Genomic DNA, 23976 nt, shown 5'->3' on the forward strand with positions numbered 1-23976 from the left:
TAACTCTGTTTTATGGACTAGAGTAGTATTTTTCTTTTTAGGACCAGTAAATCCCTAGCAATTTCCAGCCCAACCCAAATTGTGTATTATTCATGATGAGGCTTATATATCCCACCCTAATTTTCACTATTGGATGGGATCATTTGCCTATTTGATAGGGAAAAATTAAAATAACTTGAGTTATATTAAATATTTAGTGAGGTGATACATTTGTCTTTCATTGATTTATCTTCATATCCTTCATCTACTTTTTATTGGTGTTTTCATCTTGTTCAAAGGTTTGTCAACATTCATTAAATTATTAAAGACTAACATTTAAGACTGCCATCAGATGTTGGAATTTTCCCTCTTAATTGGAAATTTGCTTTAAATCTAATTAAATTTTCAACTTTAGGCACTTTTTTGGTATGTAGTTTAAACTTGGTATTTTGATACACAGTGGTTTCTTCCTGTTGACTTATAATTATTTAGTATCTTTTAAATATATATATATATAGAGAGAGAGAGAGAGACAGAGACAGACAGACAGACAGAGAGACAGGTCTTTTTCTCCTATCCCTTCCTTCCAAACATTTAGCTTTTTAGTCAGCCTGAATTTGTCATAGTATGTGTTAAAGGAAAGAGAATCTATCACCCTCTTCCCCACGTTGTCTCAAAGTTAGGTAAAATATTTTATAACTTGAGGATCCATATGTTTGGGGGAAGGTTAAAAATAAGATAACGGATAATGAAAAGACTAAAGCTTAGAACTATAGTCATAGATACCGTTCATTGCAAAGTTGCTGTGCTTAAAGGAGTTAGGAAGTAAATTAAGATCAAAGGCCATACATGAGCGGCTGAACTAATTTTTGAGTCTGTGTCTTCCTGCAGAGAATGCTCTGAGAAGTGTCACTGTAAATAAAGGTGTTTAATTTTATTAAACTCAGTGTTTCCCACAGTTGTGGGTTAGTATTTTGTGGAACATATTTTGAGAAAGGCTTTTTTATATTATAAGTAAATAAACATTAAATTTGTATATTTACAATTACATTATAAACATATAAAGTCAGGTCTCTGGTAGAAAAGAAAATATGAATCAGCCAAAACGTATTTCTATCATTATGTAACTAATTTGCTCTCCAAAATACAATTAAACTTCTAAAGCATAAAAATCTTGAGATATTGGCAAGGGGTAAGGTGAAAAAAATCCCCATACTTTTCTTTGTGTTCTGTGAGAAAAAGGAAGCTATAGGTAAACTCTTTATTCTTTAATAAATTGTGTTTGGAAACCTTCAAGAAGTACATAATTGTTTACATTGGGATCAGCAAATTATAACCCATGGGCCAAATCTGACCAGCTGTCTATTTTTGTAAATAAAGTTTTATTGGAACACAGCCACACACATTGGTTTACATATCATCTGTGGCTGCTGTTGTGTTAGAGTGGAGTGTTGAGGAGTTGTGATGGAGACCATATAGCCCACAAAACCTAAAATATTTGTAGTTGGACCTTTAAACAAATGTTTGTTGACCCCCTAGTCTAGCAAATGGCCATTCTGCCTACTTTTCACTTTATATGTGTTTTGTCTGTGTACAGAACTCCATAACTGCCATTCTTTACATTGAATTATCCACAGTTCATCTTCTGTAAAGCAAATTGCTTGGGAAGTCAAGTGGAAGTCTTGTTCTGGAGGTTTTATTATTTTGAGTAGGTTTTAAACTCTTAACAAATATGTAAGATTTCATAGTTTTTTCTGAATGATAAAGCTATCAAGCGGTTGTATTGGCACGCTTAGCTAATTTCTTGAATAAGCCTTTATACCGATTTGATGGAAATCATAGTGGGGTAATACTGTCAATAGAATTAGCTAACATCTGTTGAGTGCTGTGTACCAGGCCCTGTTCTAAGTGCTTTACATATAATATCTCATTTACTCCTTGCAGCTGTAAGTAGGTACTGTTATTATCCCCACCTCGTAGATGATGAAATTAAGGCATAAGGAGGTTAAGTAACTTGTTCAAGGTCATGGAGTCAGTAGTTACTTTGGGAGGGGCTTTTAGTACTTAGGAGGCTAGTTCACAGAGGGCCTTAGGAGTCTCTTTCCTTCCTCTACTTGTTATGATTCTGTTAAGTCCTATACATAGAGCTAGTATTATATTTGAAATGTTGGTGCTGTATAATTCTATAAACGCCAAGAAAGCTCTCTGACTCATCATTGTGTCCTTGGCACCAACATATGATGCCTTCACAGAGCAATTAGAGTGATCATTGTAAATGTACATCAGGTCTCTCTACTGCCTCATTCTTTGTTGGGTTCCATCCCCTCTGTTACATCTCTGCTCTGATATTACCTTCTCAGAGATGTTCTTCCGATCATCCCATCAAAAATAACCTCCCTCACATCTGCCTTTCTTTATACTGCCTGTCAGTCTGAAATGTTGTATTTATATGTCTTCTCCATTACAATATAGGCTTCATGAGGGCAAAGACTTGGTCTTTTAGTATCAAAGTAGAGTGGATATATTTTCTATTGTTCTTTCCATCCATTTTCTGCAACAGGAACCTAACTTCCAAGAGTTGAAACCACTTACCTCCCAACTCACTTGCCTCCTAATTCCTTGATTCTTGAGATAAGTTCTGGGCATACTTCTTGCTCCTTATTACCTCCTCCAAGCCACAGTTCCAGTGTCATCTCTGAACTTCTCCATTTGTACCACCTGTCCTCATCTTTGTACTCTTTGATGAACTTCCAGGACCCCATTTCTTGTTCTTGGATTATTATAGTTTCTGGCATATAGTCTTCTCCTCCATCCCTCCCTATCCTGATTTGATGATGCTTTTAATTAACACCAGTTCTTTCTTGTGTTTTCAGCTCTTTAGCTCTCCACTGGCATGGTCAAACCCTACAATCATCACCACTGGAAAATGTTCTGCCTCTATCATTAGCCCTGAGTTTCTGTTTTTGACTTAAAGATACCATATTTATACGTACACAGCTCTTAGACGTTAGTGAGTTTGTCTAGTTCAGTCCTTCTCAAAGTTTCCTGTGCAACTGAATCACCTGGAGAGCCTTGTTAAAGCCCGGAATCCTTGGTCTCACTCCCAGAAATTCTGATTCAGTAGGTGTGGTTTGATGCCCTGAATTTGAATTTCTATCACCTTCCCAAGGTAATGCTGATGAAGGTCTGGGGACCTGCATTTTGAGGAACACTGCTCAAATGAATACTTTCCCCCAAAGGACAAATACTTTCCACTCTGCCCTAAGCGTCTGTTCATGTCCTTACTTTCTTTACTTTCTATTAATGACTTCTAGAATTATGTTACTGAGGTAAAGGACTTGTGAAGAGAGATTTCTCATATTTTTTCTTCTTGAAATGAGAATTTTCCTCTTTATCCTTTTCGTGTTCTTCTCTTCTTGGCTTCAGTGCTATTCTCTTCTACTTAGTTCCTTTGTCCCATTTTTTCCTGGTGATTTTTGGCTCCTTCTTTGTCAGTTACCATTTTTGTGTCTTGGATTATCAGTTTCTCCTTCAATAGGAAATTAGCCTTTTCCCCCCAGCTTCCAAATATGACCAAGTAAGCCCCTTTCCTCAGAGTATTGTCCCAATTCTCTTCCTTCTTCCCTCTGCCAAACTTTTTTTTTTTTAGAAGAAAAGTAGTTTAACTCCTTTAGTAGATATGTCATAATTTCTTATAGTCTGATTTGGTTTCCAGAGTTTTACTGGACAGCCCACTCACTGGTCATGTGACTCTTAGGTTTTAAATATGAAGATCTCTTCCAGCCTCTGCAGTATTTGATATTAACTACCTTTTCCCTTTTCAAAAATTTCTTCCTTTGTTTTTTAGTTACTGCTTTTTTAAGTTTTCACTGTTCTGACTACTTCTCTTCTTGTTTGCATAATATCCTTTAATCCTTCTCTGCTTTTTCTTGAAGCTTGGAATGCTTTTCCCACCATCTAAATCTGTGCTGTTCATATGGGAGCCACTAGCTGAATGTGCCTGTTGAGCACTTAAGATGTGGCCAGTTCAGGGGCTTCCCTGGTGGCGCAGTGGTTGAGAGTCTGCCTGCCAATGCAGGGGACACGGGTTCGAGCCCTGGTCTGGGAAGATCCCACATGCTGCGGAGCAACTAGGCCCGTGAGCCACAGCTACTGAGCCTGCGCGTCTGGAGCCTGTGCTCCGCAACAAGAGAGGCCGCGATAGTGAGAGGCCCGGGCACTGCGATGAAGAGTGGCCCCCGCTCGCCGCAACTAGAGAAAGCCCTCGCATAGAAACGAAGACCCAACACAGCCAAAAAAAAAAAAAAAATGTGGCCAGTTCAGACTGAGATATTGTGTAAGTGTAAAATACACACTGGATTTTCAAGCTGTAAGATGAAAGAGAGAATATAAAGTATCTCACTAAATTTTTTAATATTGATTACATGTTGCTAATATTTTAGATATATTGGGTTAAGTAAAATATTGCTAAAATTAATTTCACCTGTTTCTCTTTACTTTTGAAATATGACTGCATCATCTGTGCCTTGATTATATTTCTCTTAGACAATATTGATCTAAATTTCACCTTTGCTTAAAGACTCCTTGGTCAGTTTTTCATCTATTAATATGTATATATGTCTCTTCTAAATTACAGTACCAGCCTTCTGGAACATTTACTCCCCATCCCCCCATTAGATATTAAGCTTCTTCAGAGCCACAGTAATTCCTCATAGTGCCTTTCATATATTGGGACAGAGATATATAGATATGAAAAAGTATGCATACATACACACATGAATAAATGGCTTGGCTAATATTACCACTTTATCAAAGTAGTACCATGTACTTACGGTAGCTGACGCCTGTGGTGATGTTTTTGCTTAATCTGATGGTCAGTAGGAGATGCTGATGTGAAGGAGAGGAGAGACGTTACTCTGCTCTGAGATGTTAAAATCTGATGTGCACTTCCCCCGTGTGTATCTAGCCACCCCAAGCCGCTCTGACAGCTCTCAACTGTGCTATTGTGATTTTACTGCCATCTGGTGTCAGAATTAGGAAACTGTGGTTCAGCATTTCATCTTTCCATTCCCTCCAGAGAAGATAGGCAGTCTCTCCTCTGAATGTGGGCCTGTTCTTCTCCATTTCCTGAGTAAGTTATCAGGAAGAGCTCATTTACTTTCGCTGTATGAAACCTTTATTCTCCTTCTTGGAGCACTCTTTCATTGCCTTCCCTGATAACTTACTCACCTGTGCCTCATGTTTCTGTGGCCACTCTCATTCTTCTCAGACATCCCATTTCCTTCTCAGTGTGGCAGTTTTCTAGCCCTAGATTCTGGGCCTTCTGCACTTTTTATCCTTTGTTTTCATCTATACCCAAGGCTTTTAAATACTGCCTGTTTACAGACAAATTTATAGTTATAGCCAAAAATCTCTTCTGATATTATCACCAGTATCTGTAGTTGCCTACCAAGATATTACATGAGCATCTCAAATATAGCACTATCAAGTCTAAATGTGGATCTCCCACCCTGTCCCTATTTCTCAGGTCTGTTTTTCTTATTTCAGTAATCCATCATGCCAGAATTCTGGGTATCATCTTGTCATCCACCATCTCTCACACTCATTAGTCAAACATTTACCTTGTCTCGTTGAGTCTACAAAACTGCACTCTTGTGCATGTTGAATTTGTGACCCTTCCCCTGCTCCCGCCTTATCTAAGTCACCACTGTCTCTTGCCTGGACTAAGTAGACTCCTAGTCTCCCTGCACACACCACTGGCTACATGTTTTGTCTGTATGTTTAATATCAGCCTCTCCCACTAGCCTGAGAGTTCCGTAATGGCAGGGACTGAGTGCATGTGGTTCACCACTGGGTCCCCAGCTCCTGGTACAGTTCCTAAAATCTGTGTAATACATATATAGCTACTTACTTCAGCTCTCAGTGATATTGATATGATTTCTATAGCTTTAGTGATTGAACTTGAATATATTGGAATTTCTTTAATGCTTTATTTCAGTATTAGTATTTTGTCTGAGTTTATTTATCATAAATGAGTTTTAACTGTTTTCTACTTTTGCACAGAGAAAATTATATCTGGAAAGAGGATATAGTTTGGGTATTAATCAGTTAATGACAACAACCTACTTATATATTGTGGACTACCAGTCAATATGCTGAAATTATTTTCTGAGCAGTTGAAATTTCATACAATTGGCTCGTCTTTTTAGCATTCTTCTGTCTGAAGATAATGGTCTCTAATTTTAATATGGAGGTACATTTGCTAAATCTTCAATTAAAACCTGTTTGACTCCAAGTGTTCTTTTAAATAGAGGCTTGTGTCTTTTTTTTTTAATTAATTAATTGTTTATTTTTGGCTGCGTTGAGTCTTCATTGCTGCGCGGGCTTTCTCTAGTTGTGGCGAGCGGGGGCTACTCTTTGTTGCGGTGAGCGGGCTTCTCATTGCAGTGGCTTCTCTTGTTGCTGAGCACAGGCTCTAGGCATGCGGGCTTCTCATTGCAGTGGCTTCTCTTGTTGCTGAGCACAGGCTCTAGGCACGCGGGCTTCAGTAGTTGTGGCACGTGGGCTCAGTAGTTGTGGTGCAAGGGCTTAGTTGCTCCGCGGCATGTGGGGTCTTCCTGGACCAGGGCTTGAACCTGTGTCCCCTGCGTTGGTAGGCGGATTCTTAACCACTGTGCCACCAGGGAAGTCTGAGGCTTGTGTCTTCATAGTTGTATTTAATAATTTTAATTTGCTTTACTGTTACATAGTTTCGCTTTATAAATCTTTATTACTTGGGCTTACTTTCTGCTTTGAGTTGATGATATTGCTTACTAAGGAAATTTAATTTATAAAAGTAAAGATGATATAAAAAGTTGGTATTTAGAGATTGGCAACAATCTGTTGTAAATTCAGAGAGCAAGGATTTAATAGGTATATACCAGGGTTTCTCAACCTTGGCATTGTCAACACTTTGGGTTGCATAGTTTTTTACTGTGTATATGTGTGGGTGTTGTCCCGGGCATTGTAGCATTTTAGGCGCATCCTGCCCCTAACCAGTAGGGGCATTCCCTCCTCTCCAGTTGTAACAACAAAAGTGTCTGTAGATGTTGCCAAATTATCATGGAGGGCAGTGGGGAATCACACTAGTTGAAAACCAGTGGTATATACTGTACTTAGAAGAGGATAGTAGACCATGAACTGTCTCATTGGGGAAATCTTTGGCATTCTCTAGGTGTCTTTGAGAGTATGGTAGCTGTGTGGTATGTTGTTAGTAGCAAGCAGAAGTAGAGACTATGTGACTTTTTCACATTAAAAAATTTTTGTGCTTGCTTAAAATAAAGTAACTTTTGCACTTAACCACCTGGTTCTACCCCAAACTGAAAAAATGACATAATTCACTGATAAAGTTTCATTTTGTTGACTGATTTCAGAAGTTAGGTGGTGGTAGAAAAAGGGGACATAAATTACAACACAAACAGTGGTTTGTAACCAGAGCTTTTGCCATTTGAGCTTGTATATAGAGAGTATAGGATATAATTAACTTATTTTATTTTTTCTTCAAAGGGACATGAGAGACGGCTTTAGAAGAAAAAGTTTCTACTCTTCCCATTATGTGAGAGACCGGTCTCCTCATAAAAGAGACACTCCTTTTTTCAGAGAATCACCTGCAGGCCGAAAGGATTCTCCACACAGCAGATCTGGCTCCAGTGTCAGCAGTAGAAGTTACTCCCCAGAAAGAAGCAAAACTTACTCTTTCCATCAGTCTCAACATAGAAGTATGTATTTTTAAGAGTTCTCCTTTTTTTTTTTTTTTTTTTTTGCAACCTCCACTGATAAGAACGTATTGAGTCAGATTGCCTTATATGTGTTATTATTTTTAACTCTTTATTTGAAAAATTTCAAACTTACAGAAAAGTTGAAAGAATAGTATAATGAATGTCATACACACACATAGACACACACAAACATTTTGAAACCATTTAAATTGCAGTCTATATGACATTTCACTTCTAGTTCTTCAGCGTGGAAGAGGTTGTAATCATGTTGGCAAGTTACACACCTCCTGTATTTTCTGCTAATTCCTGAGCTGATCCAACCTCTTTAATCTTCTGTCACTAGAGGAAATCTATTTATATTTTTCATGAAAAATATTAGTGGATCCCCCTAAATATAAGGTATATAGCCTTATAGAATTTAGAGCTAAAACCTACCTTAGGTTCATTCTTTCCCAACCTCCAATTTGTTTTTTTTTTTTTTTTAATTCTTTCCCAACCTCCAGTTTGTTTTTTGTTTTTTTTAAGTTTGGAGTGCCTGGACATGCATGGCATTCAGTGCATGTCATCCTGGCCCAGTTGCTCAGTATGTGTTGGAATAAATAAATGAAGCAACTTTTCTAGGTAATGCTTTCCTGTGTTGTCATTCTAGACTCTACTACCTGCAGTTGAGCTCATTCACAAAACACTTCCTCATGCCTTCTGTATCCAGGGCACTGTGTTAGAACGATGTCCCTGTCACCAAGGAACTAGAATATATATGTGTATTTTTCCCCAACTAATAACAATTTTATCATTATGTAAATATAACATGTAAAGTATAACTTTGATGTAAGGCTCGTTATGTCGTAAATGAGTTAACATGACATTAGCCGGTCAGGGTAAGAGACTCTCACTCTGGGGATGGAAGAACATGCCATGGAGGAAATGACATTTGGGCTTATCTTTTATTTCAGACTTCTACAGGTGGAGAAGTATCTTCTAGGTAGAAGGAATTATAAGCCAATAATTTTTCTTTCCTTTTTAACTTCCTCCCTTTTAACTGTTTTTTTCAAATGATAAGGTTTTTAGTTCAACAGTCTTTGCCTCCTGCATGTTCAGAGGCAAGATCACTTCAGATCATTAGATTGTCTCCATTGTAGCTGTTGCTGGATTCCTGTATTTAACAAACATTTATCACTTGTCTACTGTTTCCAGAGCTAGGTAGAGTGGGGTTTCCAAAAAACATATTTTTGGATATATGTGTAAGAATGCCATTTGAAGGATTTAAAACAAACATAGTCACTTACACATGCCTGACTGCTTAAAATATTCTTGGAATAGTTCCAGGTAACTGAAAGTTTTACTGTGGAGTTCAGTGTTAAAAGTTTGGTATTTTCTCCTATGCTTTACTTCCTTTTTCTCCCCTCACCCTTCAAGTGGATAAATAACCTCTAAGTCTAATTTATGCTCACATGCACAGACCTAAATATCCCAAATTAGCCCGATATACCTTCTAAGACCGACGATATTTTTTTAGATGTGTGTGACTTAAATCCAAATCTATTAATAATTTGGTTAAGAGGAAGAAAGTGTCTTTGGAAACTGATTTTGAAGCCTTTTTAACAAAACATGAGTAAAATGGAAGCTTGAGATCCTTCTTTACAGCTTATAGTGAAGCCATTAAGTTATTTAAGTTACTGTTGAATTAGCCTTATTTTTTACATTTCTCCTCTAAAACAGATTCCTAGGGAGGCATCTTCTGTCTGCCTTTGGCCTGGTAGTCAGTGGCCAAAACTCTCAAATCTCAAGATGAAATGTAGAGTCACACAGTGATGCTCCTGTCTTAGTGTCTGCGATATGCTTTCCCCATCCTCTGAGGTCTAATACCTTTAATATCTTGCAGTGATGGAAGGATAACAGAGAAAGTTGGGAGACTAAAATCTGGTGTGAATTGAATGAAATAGAGTGTATGACTTTGTTAATGCCTTTATGTTTATTTTCTTAAGTCATTTAGCTTTGAAAGTAAAGTTCTTTAATCAAGAAAAACAGTTTGTTCTGGGAAAACTCTCTTTACGGGTTACTTTGGTTGATTCCTTAGCTGTTTGGGCTGAACTGTTGAAATGTTTTTCTGTACTCCTTTCATTAAATAGTTTTTAGAATAGTTATATGAGATCATCTTCCAAAAAGTTAACAGTAAAAGTCTTGCTTTAAACAATAAAAGGAAAAAGTAATTGTTATTTTACATATCTGTGATAATGGTTTTTGCTTTAAATCTAAATCTCACAAATGTTGATGGCACCTTGCTTTTCTTCAAAAAAGGACTGAGAAATATCATCCTTCAATTATCAGTCACTTAAACTGGGCTAATTAACAGTGATGGGTTAATTTAGTTTTCCAATGTAAATTGAAATTTTGACAAAGATTTTAAATGTTTCTGTAACAGGTAAAAAATAATTTTCTTATTCCTTATGCCCTCATTTTGTTAATTCTTTAACTTTTAATTTTTTGCTTCTTGTTCATACTTTTCAGAGTAATTTTATTTATTTTAATAATCACTAGTAGTTTGTCCATGGTAATTATTTTAGGACTAATTCTTCACAATTGTTCTGTGCATTTAATGTATCTGTGCTTAATTATAAGCCACAGAATGATTATTACTTTTTCATCTCAGCTGCTTAGTTCCCATTTTGTGCTTACACACATACACACGTGTGCACACATGTCCACACATGTTATTTAAATTTTTTCTACTTAGCCTTTTGGGTTAAATCTTATGGAACTTTGTACTGACATAGACTAATTATCTTCCTAAATCAAACTGTTTACACCTTGTGTTTCACGTTTAAGAATTTTCTGCCTATAACTTAAGTGGACTAACCTGGTCATAACGGTGACTACGATACTGTTTTTCATTCCTTATTGTTGTTCATATTCACATGCTAACAGTGTAGGTTGTCCTTCTTAATCTGTTTATTAACAGATTATTATGATACTGTTATAGTTAAAATTGTTTTGTTATGTATACCTTGTGTATTTTTACTTGAAGTTTATTTTATTCTAATTAATCTAACAAAACATCTCCCCATTTGTCAACTATCTCTTATTTATTTATTTCCTTTTTCCCTACCTTCTCTCAAATGAATCTCATTGTTTTCCTATCTTATACTTTTGCTGTTTACCTCTGTTTAGGATAATAGCATTAATAATGATCACTATGTTTAGTCTCCCATATGGGTATAGGAGACTTTTTGTTAAAGTACTTCCTGTGATGTTTACTGTATCACAGTACAGTCTTTCCATTTTTGTATAGCTCATTTTAAAAAACAATTAAAATGTTTTGCTATAATGTCTACTTAATACTAGTTATTTATCTTAGAGCCGTAAAGATATTTCTTTTTTTGTTGGAACCATTTGTGTATTTGAAAAGTACCATCATAATCTTTTTGATTTTTTTTTTCCAGGTTTAAATATATTTAGTTCCTTCAGCTGTTCCTTTCATTTGACGTGGTTTTCAGACCTTTTGCTTTCCTAATTTTCTTTCTATTCCTTTTAAGTCATGATGCCAGAAGTGAACTTTTATTTTGTCAACCATATTGTATTACTGGTCCTTACTGAAACTGCAGACAACTGAAACCTAGGCCATTTTCACATATATTACTATGAAACAAAAAGCTCTGCAGCCTGTACTTTTTTCAGCTGCAATTATTTGTTTGTAGTTAATGCATTAAAAAAAAAATCTTGGAATGATATATTTCATGTAGTTAACTTTGGCTTATAATTCTCTTCCATAAAGGTCTTAAAATCTCTTTAGTGATCCTGTGTATTTAGCAGCAGATAAAAACAGCTTTGTTTTATCTACAAATGAAGTATGCTTTATGTGTTTTGTATTAATCATTAATAATTATGTTGTGTTATAAAGCAGAAACTAACACACCATTGTAAAGCAATTATACTCCAATAAAGATGTTAAAAAAAAAATTATGTTGAGTAGCATAGGCCCAATATAGAAACCTCTAGGCACCTCCCTCTGTGGACCACAGCCATTTATCTGCATTGTTTGCTGTTATTCAACCAGTTGTGATTCCCCATCTTGTTTTCTTTTCCACTTGAGGATTACAAAGCATTTCCACTATGGAAACAATGACATAAAGATAGCCTTGCTTTGTTTTGTAAATCTGTTGTGGCTCCTAGGGATGATTATGTTAAGTATTTACAAACTCTTTGTTAATTCATTCTAAACATTTGCTACAGATTAATGTCACATTTACCAGTGATGCTCATATATAAATTAGGTTGTGTGACATTTTGGTTGAATTTTTTAAATGTCATTACTATGGAAGATTTGTAAGTTTATTGTTTTTGTTGGTCTGTATCTGATTTTCTATAGCTCTGACTTTGGGCTCAGCCTCCCCTTATTTTCTCAATATCAGCAGCCATTGTTAAGAATGAAAGATATTTTTAAGAAAGACTTATTCATCAGTGTTTAATCCTTTTCGAAAGCATATCTTCTACAATAACTGAAAATGTACAAGAATTAAAAATACTATTTTGAGAAGAGTGTATTTGGAAGATAGACTCTATTATTGAACTTAAGTATAATGGGAAAAGACACATGTCTTAATACCTGTTGGCTGTGAATGAATTTGGAAGTCCACATGAATTTTTGGATCACAGCTGAAATTCCAATAAAATTTAGAGATTTAATTCTGCCTTTAGAAAGAAGGCTTTTCTGTGCGGGTGTAAGTGATAATGGGAATATGGAAATAAGGCTTTACCATCAGATCATGTTTATTACGCAGTAAGAACCTATTTTCTTAGCAGCTAAATTTTATAGTGTTTCTTGGTTTGAAAGTCATTGTATTTATGTTCAGTACTCATAAAATCATTCAACAAAAATATATTTCATATAAATGGTTTGCCAAGCAAGACAGATCTAGTCTTTGCCCTCTGAGTTTATGGGTTAGAGAAGGAGACAAATCATTACATGGAATTAGGCATTTTAGGGGATATCTGAAGAGTGGGCAGAAGTTGGTGGAAGGAGGAAAGTGGAGAAGCGTTATTGGGATGAGTTGTTTCATGAGGAATTTGATCGTGGGCTGTTAACTGATCCAGGCTGTAAGTGTGCTATTGAATTAGATTCTACAATGTATTCTTGTGTGTGAGAGTCTATTTATTATATCACAAAGAGCTTTGGCTGTGAGTTTTCTGGGTGAATCCCAGGAGTACAGCTTTAGCTTTTCTGGCACCTGAGTGATGGAGGTTCTGAAACAGTAATCAATTAATGGCATTTTCCTATGTGTAGGCATTTATAGCATCCCTGTTGCACATGTTCATAATATGTACAGATGATGTAATATTTTACTTATATTTTAAAAAGTGAGCCCATGTGGTTGTAACTGATGTATTAAAGGGAAGTTCTCTTCAGAAATGCACTTCCATGTATTCATAGTTAATATGCCTTTATTTCAACTTGTTGGATCTCTTACCTCCAAAAGTTTGTTATTTGTGGGAAGCAGAGGTGATACAGAGAGAGCTTTTTCTACCCGTGTCTGGATGAACCTGTGCCCCCTGCTACAGAAGTGCGGAGTCCTAACCACTGGACCTCCAGAGAATTCCCTGTTTCATACCTTCTTGAATAAACCAGTAGATCTCTGAGAAATCATGTTCTTCCTAACCAAGAGCCCCAAATTTGCATGTCTTCATCCATGATCCAGAAAAATGAATCATTTCCTCAGCATCTTTATAGCCACCACATCTTCATTTGTTCATATCTTAATTTCCCCTTTAATGCTTCAGCTATCAAAGGAGAGATGAATCTACTACCTGCGCTGTTAAGTTTATTTGTTTATTGATAAGACGTTCAGAAGTATCTGGTTTTCTCTTATACATCAGGCACTGTACCAAGAATTTAATAGTTTGCAAGATGTAGCCCCTAATTTTATTATCTCCAGTGATTTTTTTTTTTTGATGTGGACCATTTTTTAAAAGTCTTTACTGAATTTGTTACAATATTGCTTCTGTTTTATGTTTTTTGGTTTTTTGGCCACGAGGCATGTGGGAACTTAGCTCCCCAACCAGGGATCAAACCTGCACCCCCTGCATTGGAAGGCGAAATCTTAACCACTGGACCTCCAGGGAAGTCCCTCTAGGGATGGTTTTAATTTTTTTTCCTAGCAGTGTATTTTGCTCCTATATGGGTTATCAATAATTAATAATACTTGATAGGATTGGGTGAGTCTGGTTAAGTTCATCGCTGCTTTCATCAGGAGAACACATCAGCAAGAAAGTATATTTCTGAAAGATCGTATCAGATTTACAGCTATTATATTCAAAGAGACAGCAAATATTGTTAAATTCTTACAGAACTTTTAAATGTTTATTGTAACATTAAGCTGCTTCTCTGGCTTTCATTTCACCTGCGTGGGAAGAACTTTATATCTAGTCTATGGAACCAGTATTTGAAATTCTTGTTCATTGTCTTCCTCACCATTTATTCTTTCACTCACCAATACATTGACTTGGATTTTGATTTCCATATTGCCAACTTTAGAATTTTTCTTTCCTGGTTTCTTTCCTTCATCCTACTTTAGAACTCATTTTCTTTAGCAAATCACAGCAAAGGCAGGAATGTGTTGAGCCCTTTTGCCCTGCTCTCAAGTAGGAGTTAGTTTCTGCTTACTAAGATCACATGTGAGATGAATTTGAGGTAATGGCTAATTAGCCAAGGAATAGCATTCTGTCAATTAGAAATATAGAAGTGTGAGTGAAAGAAGTGGATTTGAGAGACATTTGTCTTCATAGTATTGGTTGGAGCCACGGAAGAATAACAAAACAAAAAGGATTGAGGATAGGAGGAACATTCATATTTAATGAACAATAACCAACAAAGAAGAAAGAGAAAGGTAGGAAGATGTAGGATGACAAACAGAAACGTACAAAGGCATGAAAAGCAAATGGTAAAATATTAAGAAGAACTTGTGTATGAATCATTAAGCTGCAGTAGTAGAGGACAAGAAGAAAGACCTTCAGTTTTAATGTAAGCAGATCATTGGAAACTCTGGGATAAAGAGTTTAAGCACAGTGGGTTGTTTCTATTATCTCTTGTGTTAAAAAAAATACTCTAAAATTTAGTGGACTAAAACAACCACTTGTTTACAATTTTGCAGTCTGAGCTGGATTCAGCTGGGTGGTTTTACTGTCTGTTAGGGTATTATTAAGTAGCCCAGGTCTGTTGAAGGTAGCATGGATGGGAATCTGTAGTTAAATGCAGTAATTCCTACAGTGTTTCTGAAATTTGGAATCAAAATCAATCAACACAGCACCAGTGGTGTGTTAGTAAACTGACTCTTCAGGGGAAAAACACCTGATTGTGACGTTTGCCAATATTCGTGGAGTGAATACTTTTACCATGGCTGATTTCAGGCTACCAGTGTGGAGTCACTGAACTTAAGAGTTTGGAAGAGATACAGACAGTTCATTCTCAACAGCTAGTGTGAGCCAGGCCCAAGCCCCAGACACTCCTATAAAAAAATATCATTGTCCTGATCTCTTGATCTACAAAGAATTTGAGGCAGGTTAACAAAAATAAACACTTATTAAAACAGGATTAAGTAAACGGGTGAAGAATTTTATATAAAAGGGAAATAAGGGTGTGAAAATAAAAGAATAAAGTTAGTAGTTTATGAAATAGTTGCCTATGATAAGGATTTCAACAATTACTATAAGTGAACTAAGGATTTGCCTAAAACAAAGAGGAAATGAGCAATAAATAGTGTTCATAGTGAAACTTAGATAAAAACATCAGCTGCTCAGGAGGAACAAAACTTTCTGATGACATCAGTGAACAATTAGATAAGGATACTGCGTCTTCAACGTTCTTGCAAAAGTAGGATGGCAATATTTGTGTGATGTTTCTTGAATTTTTTTTTTAATGCAAGGTGCTGACAGTGCCAAAGTGATTCAGAAAATGTATTATTTTCTCAGAAAAAAAGATAAAATTGGCAATTTGGGATCTATAGTAGAATAATTTGAAATAAATGATAAGAAAACTTATTGGAAATATAGCTGAGAGCCCCTTCTAGTTTATTTAGGCTATTTAGAAAGCCGATTCCATCTGCATCATTAAGAGTTTGCAGGTAAGGAAACTAACAAAATATTTACAAGATTCTAAGTATGGGATAATTAGGAGATCAAGTAGCTGTGGATTTGTTTATAAGGAAAATCCATATGTGAGAGAGTTCGTATAAAAAGAATTAGCAAGATTTAGTAATAGGCTACCTGTTGAGAACACGTTCAGAATGACTGCTTGCCGGTAGCCGTCCTATGCTCAGGGAACTGATATGATATACCATGAAAACTTTCCCAGGTGTCCTTTTTGATTTCTAGTGGTGATTCATCTTTCACTCTTGATTTTTTGGTGTCATTCTTTAATCCTTTGAATATTGACTTTATGGAGGAGATTAGATTAGATGCTTATAGTGATAAGTAAGACGTGTGATCCCCGTCTTTAACTTTTGGTGTCTTATCATAGGATCCTTTTCTCATTTCTTTCTGCTCATGCTGTCCTTGGTTAGCCTCATCTTCATACATCATTGTTGTTGGACGCAATCTTAAACAGAGTTTTTCTCCTATTCTGTTATTTATTTCTCTTCATTGGTGTTTGCTCAGGCAGCCCAACTTGAAAGCAGGGTAGGAAGGTGGTTAGGGTCACTGGCAAATGCTCAGAAGTTCCTGTTCTCATTACTCCTACTTCTGGGTTCTTGTTCCTCCTGGGCACAGAGGTGCTGGTGTTAATTCCTCCCTGCCCACCTTTCCCTAGAGTCCGTGCGTGCTGGTGCCTCCTACAAACGGCAGAATGAAGGAAAGCCAGAAAGAGGTGAGTTTTGAGCTAGATTGTGATTTGGGATCGTGAAGGGTGGGGGGCTATAATTGATAGAGGTTATAGAAATGGGAAAAGTGTATAACTGCTCCATTAGTCTGCTGTTGGAACCAGAGTTGAACAATAGCAGACTCAGGTAGTAGGATTTGGGGAGACATGTGGGTTTGTTGTCTGGGCTAGACACTCCCAGTCAGCAACTGCCACCTCATAGGAGGTTGAGATCTGTAGAGTAGACAAGTCACTGGCAGAAAGGACCCAACATCAGTAGGATCAGGATATTTCTATTTACCATTTTTGTGCTCTTTCTGCTGCCATCTGTATCATCCTTTTTCTTTATCCTTTGCTTCTTGCCTGTCCCTGCCCTTCATGCCACCGGTATATATGAATATATGTTGATATTTGATAAACCACTGCCCTCTCCTTCAATGTTCCTTTGCTTCTGCACACTGAGATTGGTTGAAATCTGCTTAAATTAGCCTTATGCAGCTAAAATCGTGAAAGATCCTAAGACTACACTTGGATACCATACTTGGCATACCTGTAGTGCTGTTGTTTTGTTTGTAAAGGAGGTGCTAAATAAGAGATTAACAGCTGCTTGTGAAAGTTTTTTGCTGTGTTTAGCTGCTGTGTGCCAGAATTGAGCCTATAATTATGTCTTTAATTAACATAGTGTGCTGTGCTGAGTTCTTCATCTCTCAAGGAAATACTTAATCAGAATAGACTGGGGAGGTCATTGAATCCTAAGGGTAGAAAAAGAATTCATCTTTTCACCAGTTTGTGAGTGCCTACTCTTTTCTTAAAGGACTCAACTAGGTAGGCCTTGGGTATTTGGAAAAAAATGAGCTATGATACTTGTTCCTCTAGGGGCTTTTGGTGCAGTGGGATAGACTGACACTGTCACATTATGATATGGAATTTGCCATGTGCAATGGAAATACAGTAGGGAATGACTAAATAAACCATGTTCTTAGCCATTTGGGGATGTAGTGATGGTTGGTATCATTTTGCTTTTGATTTTTAAGGTCTGTAAGAACTTTTAAACTTGCTTAGTGTGAAAGTCTCTTAATGGTACCACAAGTTAAAAGATTCTAGAGTTAGGTCTTTTTTAAGACTATTGGAGCTTCACAGTTGGAATACTGTGCCTAGAGCAGGAGTTTTCAACCTCAGCACTACTGACATTTGAGGCTGGATAATTCTTTGTTGTGGGTGCTGCCCTGTGCATTTGTAGCATGTTTAGCAGCATCCCTAACCTCTGCTTACTATGTGCCAGTGGCACTCACCCACTGTGACAATCAGAAATATCTTCACACATTGCCACGTGTTGTGGGTGCGGGGAGCTGTGGGGGGCGTCTTGAGCAAGCCTTTCCGGCTCTGCAGGACATTGGAAAGAGATGTTATTCACTACATCGCCAGGTGGTTGGAAGCCCTTGACCTCCAGGCCCTTACTTCGCTGTCTTGACCATAGCAGGAAGAGCTTAAGAGGCTTTTTGACTGGAGCTGGCTTTGCCTCAGTTTCAAGGTCGTTTTGTCTCCGCTTTTGCTCTTGACTGCTTTCCTGGCCTTAACCCACTATCCAGTCTTGACCAGTTTCTGTGTCACTCCGAACTTGGTGCTACTTTTTCCTCTTCTCTGTAATTAAAGTTTTCCTAGCACTTGAAAGCAGAGGATATCTGTTACAGTTGACATATAGATAATTTAATGAAATGCTTTTCTATTAGCAACAGCTCACTGTTATTTTTAAGATTATATTTAACTAAACCCATTTTTGTTGTTTTCGTTGAACCAACTAAAATAATATTTAAATTTATTTTCTGGCTTATATTTCCATAAAAACAATAGTACACATAGAGCACTATGTGAGTGTCTGAAGTGACCAAAGATAAAGGTTAGTGACTTTATCGCATACAAATTTATTTTTCACCATTTAACAAATATTTAGGTACTCATTCATATCAGGTACTGGATTAGTGAGTGCTCTATTATAGTTTTCTAGTTTTAATTTTTTTAAAACATTTCATGAATACCTGCTAAGTTTCCTACATACCTTTCTCTTTGAGCTATAGCTTAATTAGCTAATAATTAGCTAATTCTCTTTGGTAGTATCTATATAATAACCTCCATTGGATTTTTAGTGTGATGTATTAAAAGTTAACTTTTCGGAACTTGGAGGAGGAAGCATTTATGATTTTAAAATGTTTTTTGCCTTTCCTGAGGTCTTCTCTGTGGTTCCGTGTTTGCTAACTGGCATTGATATGGCCTAGATTGCCATATATGCTGTCCTTTGGTTCTAGGTTATTTGAAATTTTTGATGGTGCCCAGCCTCTAAGATAGGAGGATTTAGATATTAACAGATTTAATTTAATAATGTAATAAAGATTTCACTATTAAAATAAGTGTATGACCTCCACCCCTTGTTTATTCATTTACAAAATCACTCTAGTTGAAAACAAATAAGCTAGAAAATTGCATTTTATATTTTCTTATATAGGTAAAGAAAGACCTGTTCAGTCTTTGAAAACATCAAGAGACACTTCACCCTCAAGTTCTTCAGCAGTTCCTTCATCAAAGGTTTGTTGTATTTCTAAAATCAATTCAAAGAGGAAACACAAAGTAAATGAGATGGATTGTATAGTACAGATGCTTTTATTCTTTACTGTCACTCCTAATGGGGGTAATTTGCTGCATTGAAAGCTTGAGTTTTAAGTAACCATAACTTAAAAGTTGCCCCCAGAGTAAATGAGCAGTTTTCTCATAGAATTATTTCCACAGGTTATGCTAAAATTAGTATTTACTGAGCCCCTTCTCATCTTGACCATAGCCGAGTGGGAATGAATATCCAGATGAGGCATATTTGAGAGACTGTGCTTTTATTTTGGAAGTGGGGTAATAGGCAGAGACCTAATATTTATTGTATACTTACTTGATTCTATATACTATATTATGTATTTTCTTCTGTTATTAATTCATATAAACATTCTATGATGTAGGTAAGTGTATATTTCCATTTTATATAACAGGCTCAGAAGTTAAATAATTTTCTCAAATTATTTCACCGATGAATTCTCCCAAACATTTAAGAATACCTGTACTTCTCAAACTCTTCCAAAAAATAGAAGAGGATTGAACACTTCCAGACTCGTTTTATGAGCCTAGAATTATCCTGATACCAAAACCAGACAGGGACATTACAAGAAAAGAAAACTACAGGCCAATATCTCTGATGAAGATAGATGCAAAAATCCTCAGCCAAATGTTAGCAAACCAAATTCATCAGCACATTAAATGGATCGTATACCATGATCAAGTGGGATTTATTCCAGGCATGCTAGCATGGTTCAGTATCTGCAGATCAATCAGTGTGATACACCACATTAATAAAATAAAGGATAAAAATCATATGATCATCTTAGTAGATGCAGAAAAAGCATTTGAGAAAATTTAACATCAATTTATGATAAAAACTCAACAAAGGGGACATAGAGGGAACATGCCTCAACAAAATAAAGGCTATATATGTCAAGCTGACAGCCAACGTCATTCTCAGTGGCAAAAAGCTGAAAGCATTTCCTCTAAGATCAGGAGCAAGACAGGGATGCCCACTCTCACCAGTTTTATTCAACATAGTATTGGAAGTCCTAGCCAGAGCAATTAGGCAAGAAAAAGAAATAAAAAGCACCCAAACTGGAAAGGAAGAAGTAAAACTGTTACTATTTGTGGATAACATGATTTTATATGTAGAAAAACCCTAAAAAGAAATAAAAGCAAAAATAAACAAGTGGGAGCTAATTAAACTTAAAAGCTTTTGCAAAACAAAGGAAACCATTGATAAAATAAAAAGACAACCTACAAAATGGGAGAAAATATTTGCAAATGATATGACCAACAAGGGATTAATATCCAAAATATATAAATAGTTCATACAACTCAATATCAAAGAACAGGCAGAAGACCTGAATAGGCATTTTTCCAAACAAGACATACAGATGGCTAGCAGGCATATGAAAAGATGCTCAACATTGCTGATTATTAGGGAAATGCAAATCAAAACCACAATGAGATTATCACCTCACACCAGTCAGAATGACTGTCATCAAAAAGTGTACAAATAACAAATGTTGGAGAGGATATGGAGAAAAGGGAATCCTTGTGTGCTCTTGGTGGGAATGTAAATTGGAAAACAGTATGGGGATTCCTCAAAAAAAAAAAAATTAGAACTATCATATCATCCAGCAAGCCACTTCTAGTTATATATGCAAAAGAATTGAAAACAGGGTAAACACATGGCAGCTCTGAGAGTGCAAGGAAGCTCTGCACCCCTTCACTTAGCCTTGCCTAAGCATCTTTTATCATAAACTGCCTCCTATTGGCCACAAAACTCAGCCCACGTGTCAACACTGGGATTTCGGTGTCCATCTGCCATGATGCTTCAGTATGCATGTATGACCACTGCTCATACTGCTCTCATAAGGAGAGCAGCCAAGATGGCAAGGTAGAAAGACCCTGAGCTCACCTCCTCTCAGGAGCACACCAAAATCACAGTTTCCTGCAGAACACCCATCAGTGAAAAAGGGTGGGACCTACCAGAAAAGATCTTCTACAACTAAAGACGTAAAGAAGGAACCACAACGAGACAGGTAGGAGGGATGGACTCGCAGTATAATCATATCCCATACCCCCCAGGTGGGCAGCCCACAAATTAGAGGATAATTATATTGCAGAAGTTCTTCCACAGGAGTGAGGGTTCTGAGCCCCATGTCAGTCTCCGCAGCCTGGAGTTCTGGCACCAGGAAGACAAGCCCCCAGAGCATTTGGCTTTGAAGCCCAGCAGGGCTTAATTGCAGGAGCCCCACAGAGTGGGGGAAATAGGGACTTCACTCTTAAAGGGCACACACAAAATCCCATGTGTAGTGGGACCCAGGGCAAAAGCAGTAATTTGATAGGAGCCTGGACAAGACCCACCTACTGGTCTTGGAGAGTCTTCTGGAGAGGCAGGGAGCAGCTGCGGCTCACCCTGGAGACATGGACTCTGGTGGCAGACATACTAGGGAACGCTCAGACACATGAACAGTTGCTGGCTGCTGTCATCTTGGCTCATTAGCACCAAGACCTGGCCCCACTCAGCAGCCTGTAGGGGTCAGTGCTGGGGTGCCTCAGGTCAAACAACTAACTGGGCGGGGACACAGCCCCATCCATCAACAGACAGCCTGCCTAAAGACTTCCTGACCTCTAGACACACCCCTAGACACAGCCCTACCCACCAAAGGGCCAAGACCCAGCTCTAACCACCAGTGGACAGGCACCAGCCCTTCCTGCCAGGAAGCCTGCACTAGCCTCTAGACCAGCCTCACCCACTAGGGGGCAGACAGCAGAAGCAAGCCAGACCCTGCCCTGGGACCAGCTGTGCCCTGGCACTGACCACTAGCAGGCCAGCACAACCTTCGGGACACCCCAGACCCCATACCCAACTGTTTCAGGAACTGGCCTCCCCCCTACTCCAGCAATCTGAAATGAACTCTGGGATCCCTGGCCCTGCAGCCAGACTCCAGGAAGCAGTTCTGCTTGCCAATAGTCTGGCACTAACCCCAGTTCTGGCTTCACCTGCCAGTGTGTGGGCAGCAGCTCTAGAGTCTTTGAGACCCTGACTCTGCCCACCAGTGAGCCAGCACTAGCTCTGGGGCCCCCTAGGGTTCTGCAACCAGCCACCTTGTGACCAGGCCCAACTAAACAGTAGCCAGCAGCATCTCCACAAGGCAGGGCCTGGCAACCAGCTGGACTTGGGGGCAGCCAACTGGACTAGGGGCCAACCAAGCCTACCAGACTACCCACATAGTTAGCCCACCATAACAGAAGGACCCACACAGCCCTTTTAGGGGGAACGCCTAGAGCATATAGCTTAGGTGATGGCGGAGGAGGGAGTGTACTGCTAGGACACAACGGACGTCTCCTACAGAAGGCTACTTCTCCAAGGTGGAGAAGCATAACCTACCTACCACATACATAAAAATACAAAGAGCAACTTAGACAAAATGAGGCAGCAGAGGAATATGTTCTAGAAAGGAACAAGATATAACCCCAGAAGAAGAACTAAGTGAAGATAGGTAATCTACCTATAAAAGAGTTCAGAGTAATGATCGTAAAGATGATCAAAGAACTTGGGAGGAGAATGGATGCACAGAGTGAGAAGTTAGAAGTTTTTAACAAAGAGTTAGGAAATATAAAGAACAACCAGAGGTGAAGAATACAATAACTGAAATTAAAAAAATACGCTAGAATGGATCAATAGTAGACTAAATGATACAGAAGAACGGATCAGTGAGCTGGAAGAGAGAGTAGTGGAAATCACTGCCACTGAATAGAAAAAAGAAAAAAGAATTAAAAGAAATCAGGACAGTTTAAGAGACCTCCGGGACAACATGAAGCACACTAATATTTACATTATAGGGGTCTCAGAAGGAGAAGAGAGAGAGAGGAAGGGGAAGAGAACGTATTTGAAGACATAATAGCTGAAAACTTCCTTAATCTGGAAAAGGAAACAGTTACCCAAATCCAGGAAGCACAGAGAGCCCTGTTCAGGATTAACCCAAAGAGGAACATGCTGAGACACATAGTAATCAAAATGACACAAATTGAGGATAAAGTGAGTATTAAAAGCAGCAAGGGGAATGGAACAAATAACATACAAGGGAACTCCTATAAAACTATCAGCTGATTTTTCAGCAGAAACTCTGCAGGCCAGAGAGGGTAGTGGCACGGTATATTTAAAGTGATGAAAGGGGAAAACCTGTGACCTGTGACTTCACCCAGCAAGGCTCTCAGTCAGGTTTGATTTGAAATCAAAATGTTTACAGACAAGCAAAAGCTAAAAGAATTCAGCACCACCAAACCAGCTTTACAACAAATGTTAAAGGAACTTCTCTAGGTGAAAAAGAAAAGGCCACAACAAGAATACAAGAAAATTATGAAATGAAAAAGCTTACCAGTAAAGGCAAACACAACTGTAAAGGTAGGAAATCATCTACACACAAAGCTAGTAAGGAGGTTAAAAAACAAAAGTAGTAAAATCATCTGTATCCACAATAAGCAGTGAAGGGATACACAAAACAATTAGATGTAAAATAAGATAAAGACAGTAATCGTGAGGGGAGGAGGGTACAAATGCAGGGTTTTAAAAATGCATTTGAAATTAAGAGATCAGCAACTTAATATACTGTTATATAGAAACCTCATGGTAACCACAAACCAAAAATCTGTAATATATATACACACAAAAAAGAAAAAGGAATCCAAACATAATACTAAGAATAGTCATCAAATCACAAGAGAAGAGAACAAAAGAAGAAAGGGGGGGGAAAAGACCTACCAAAACAATTAACAAAATGGCAA

At 37.7% G+C, this 23976-nt stretch overlaps 1 protein-coding gene across 11 annotated transcripts in view; it reads left to right on the plus strand.

Moving 5' to 3' along the window:
• The window catches only part of PPHLN1 (periphilin 1), a 158297-nt gene that overhangs the window by 51046 nt on the left and 83275 nt on the right, over positions 1–23976 (plus strand). For 8 of the 11 annotated variants that reach the window (XM_036864795.1, XM_036864792.1, XM_036864785.1 and 5 more), the window contains 3 exons: positions 7525–7736; positions 16534–16590; positions 19082–19161. In XM_036864795.1, coding sequence (XP_036720690.1) covers positions 7525–7736; positions 16534–16590; positions 19082–19161 — 349 coding nt within the window. The remainder of the gene's footprint in view (positions 1–7524; positions 7737–16533; positions 16591–19081; positions 19162–23976) is intronic. The other 3 variants (XM_036864789.1, XM_036864787.1, XM_036864791.1) reach the window with 1 other exon arrangement.

Source organism: Balaenoptera musculus, chromosome 10 (assembly GCF_009873245.2).
Source record: "Balaenoptera musculus isolate JJ_BM4_2016_0621 chromosome 10, mBalMus1.pri.v3, whole genome shotgun sequence".
Lineage (NCBI taxonomy): Eukaryota > Metazoa > Chordata > Mammalia > Artiodactyla > Balaenopteridae > Balaenoptera > Balaenoptera musculus.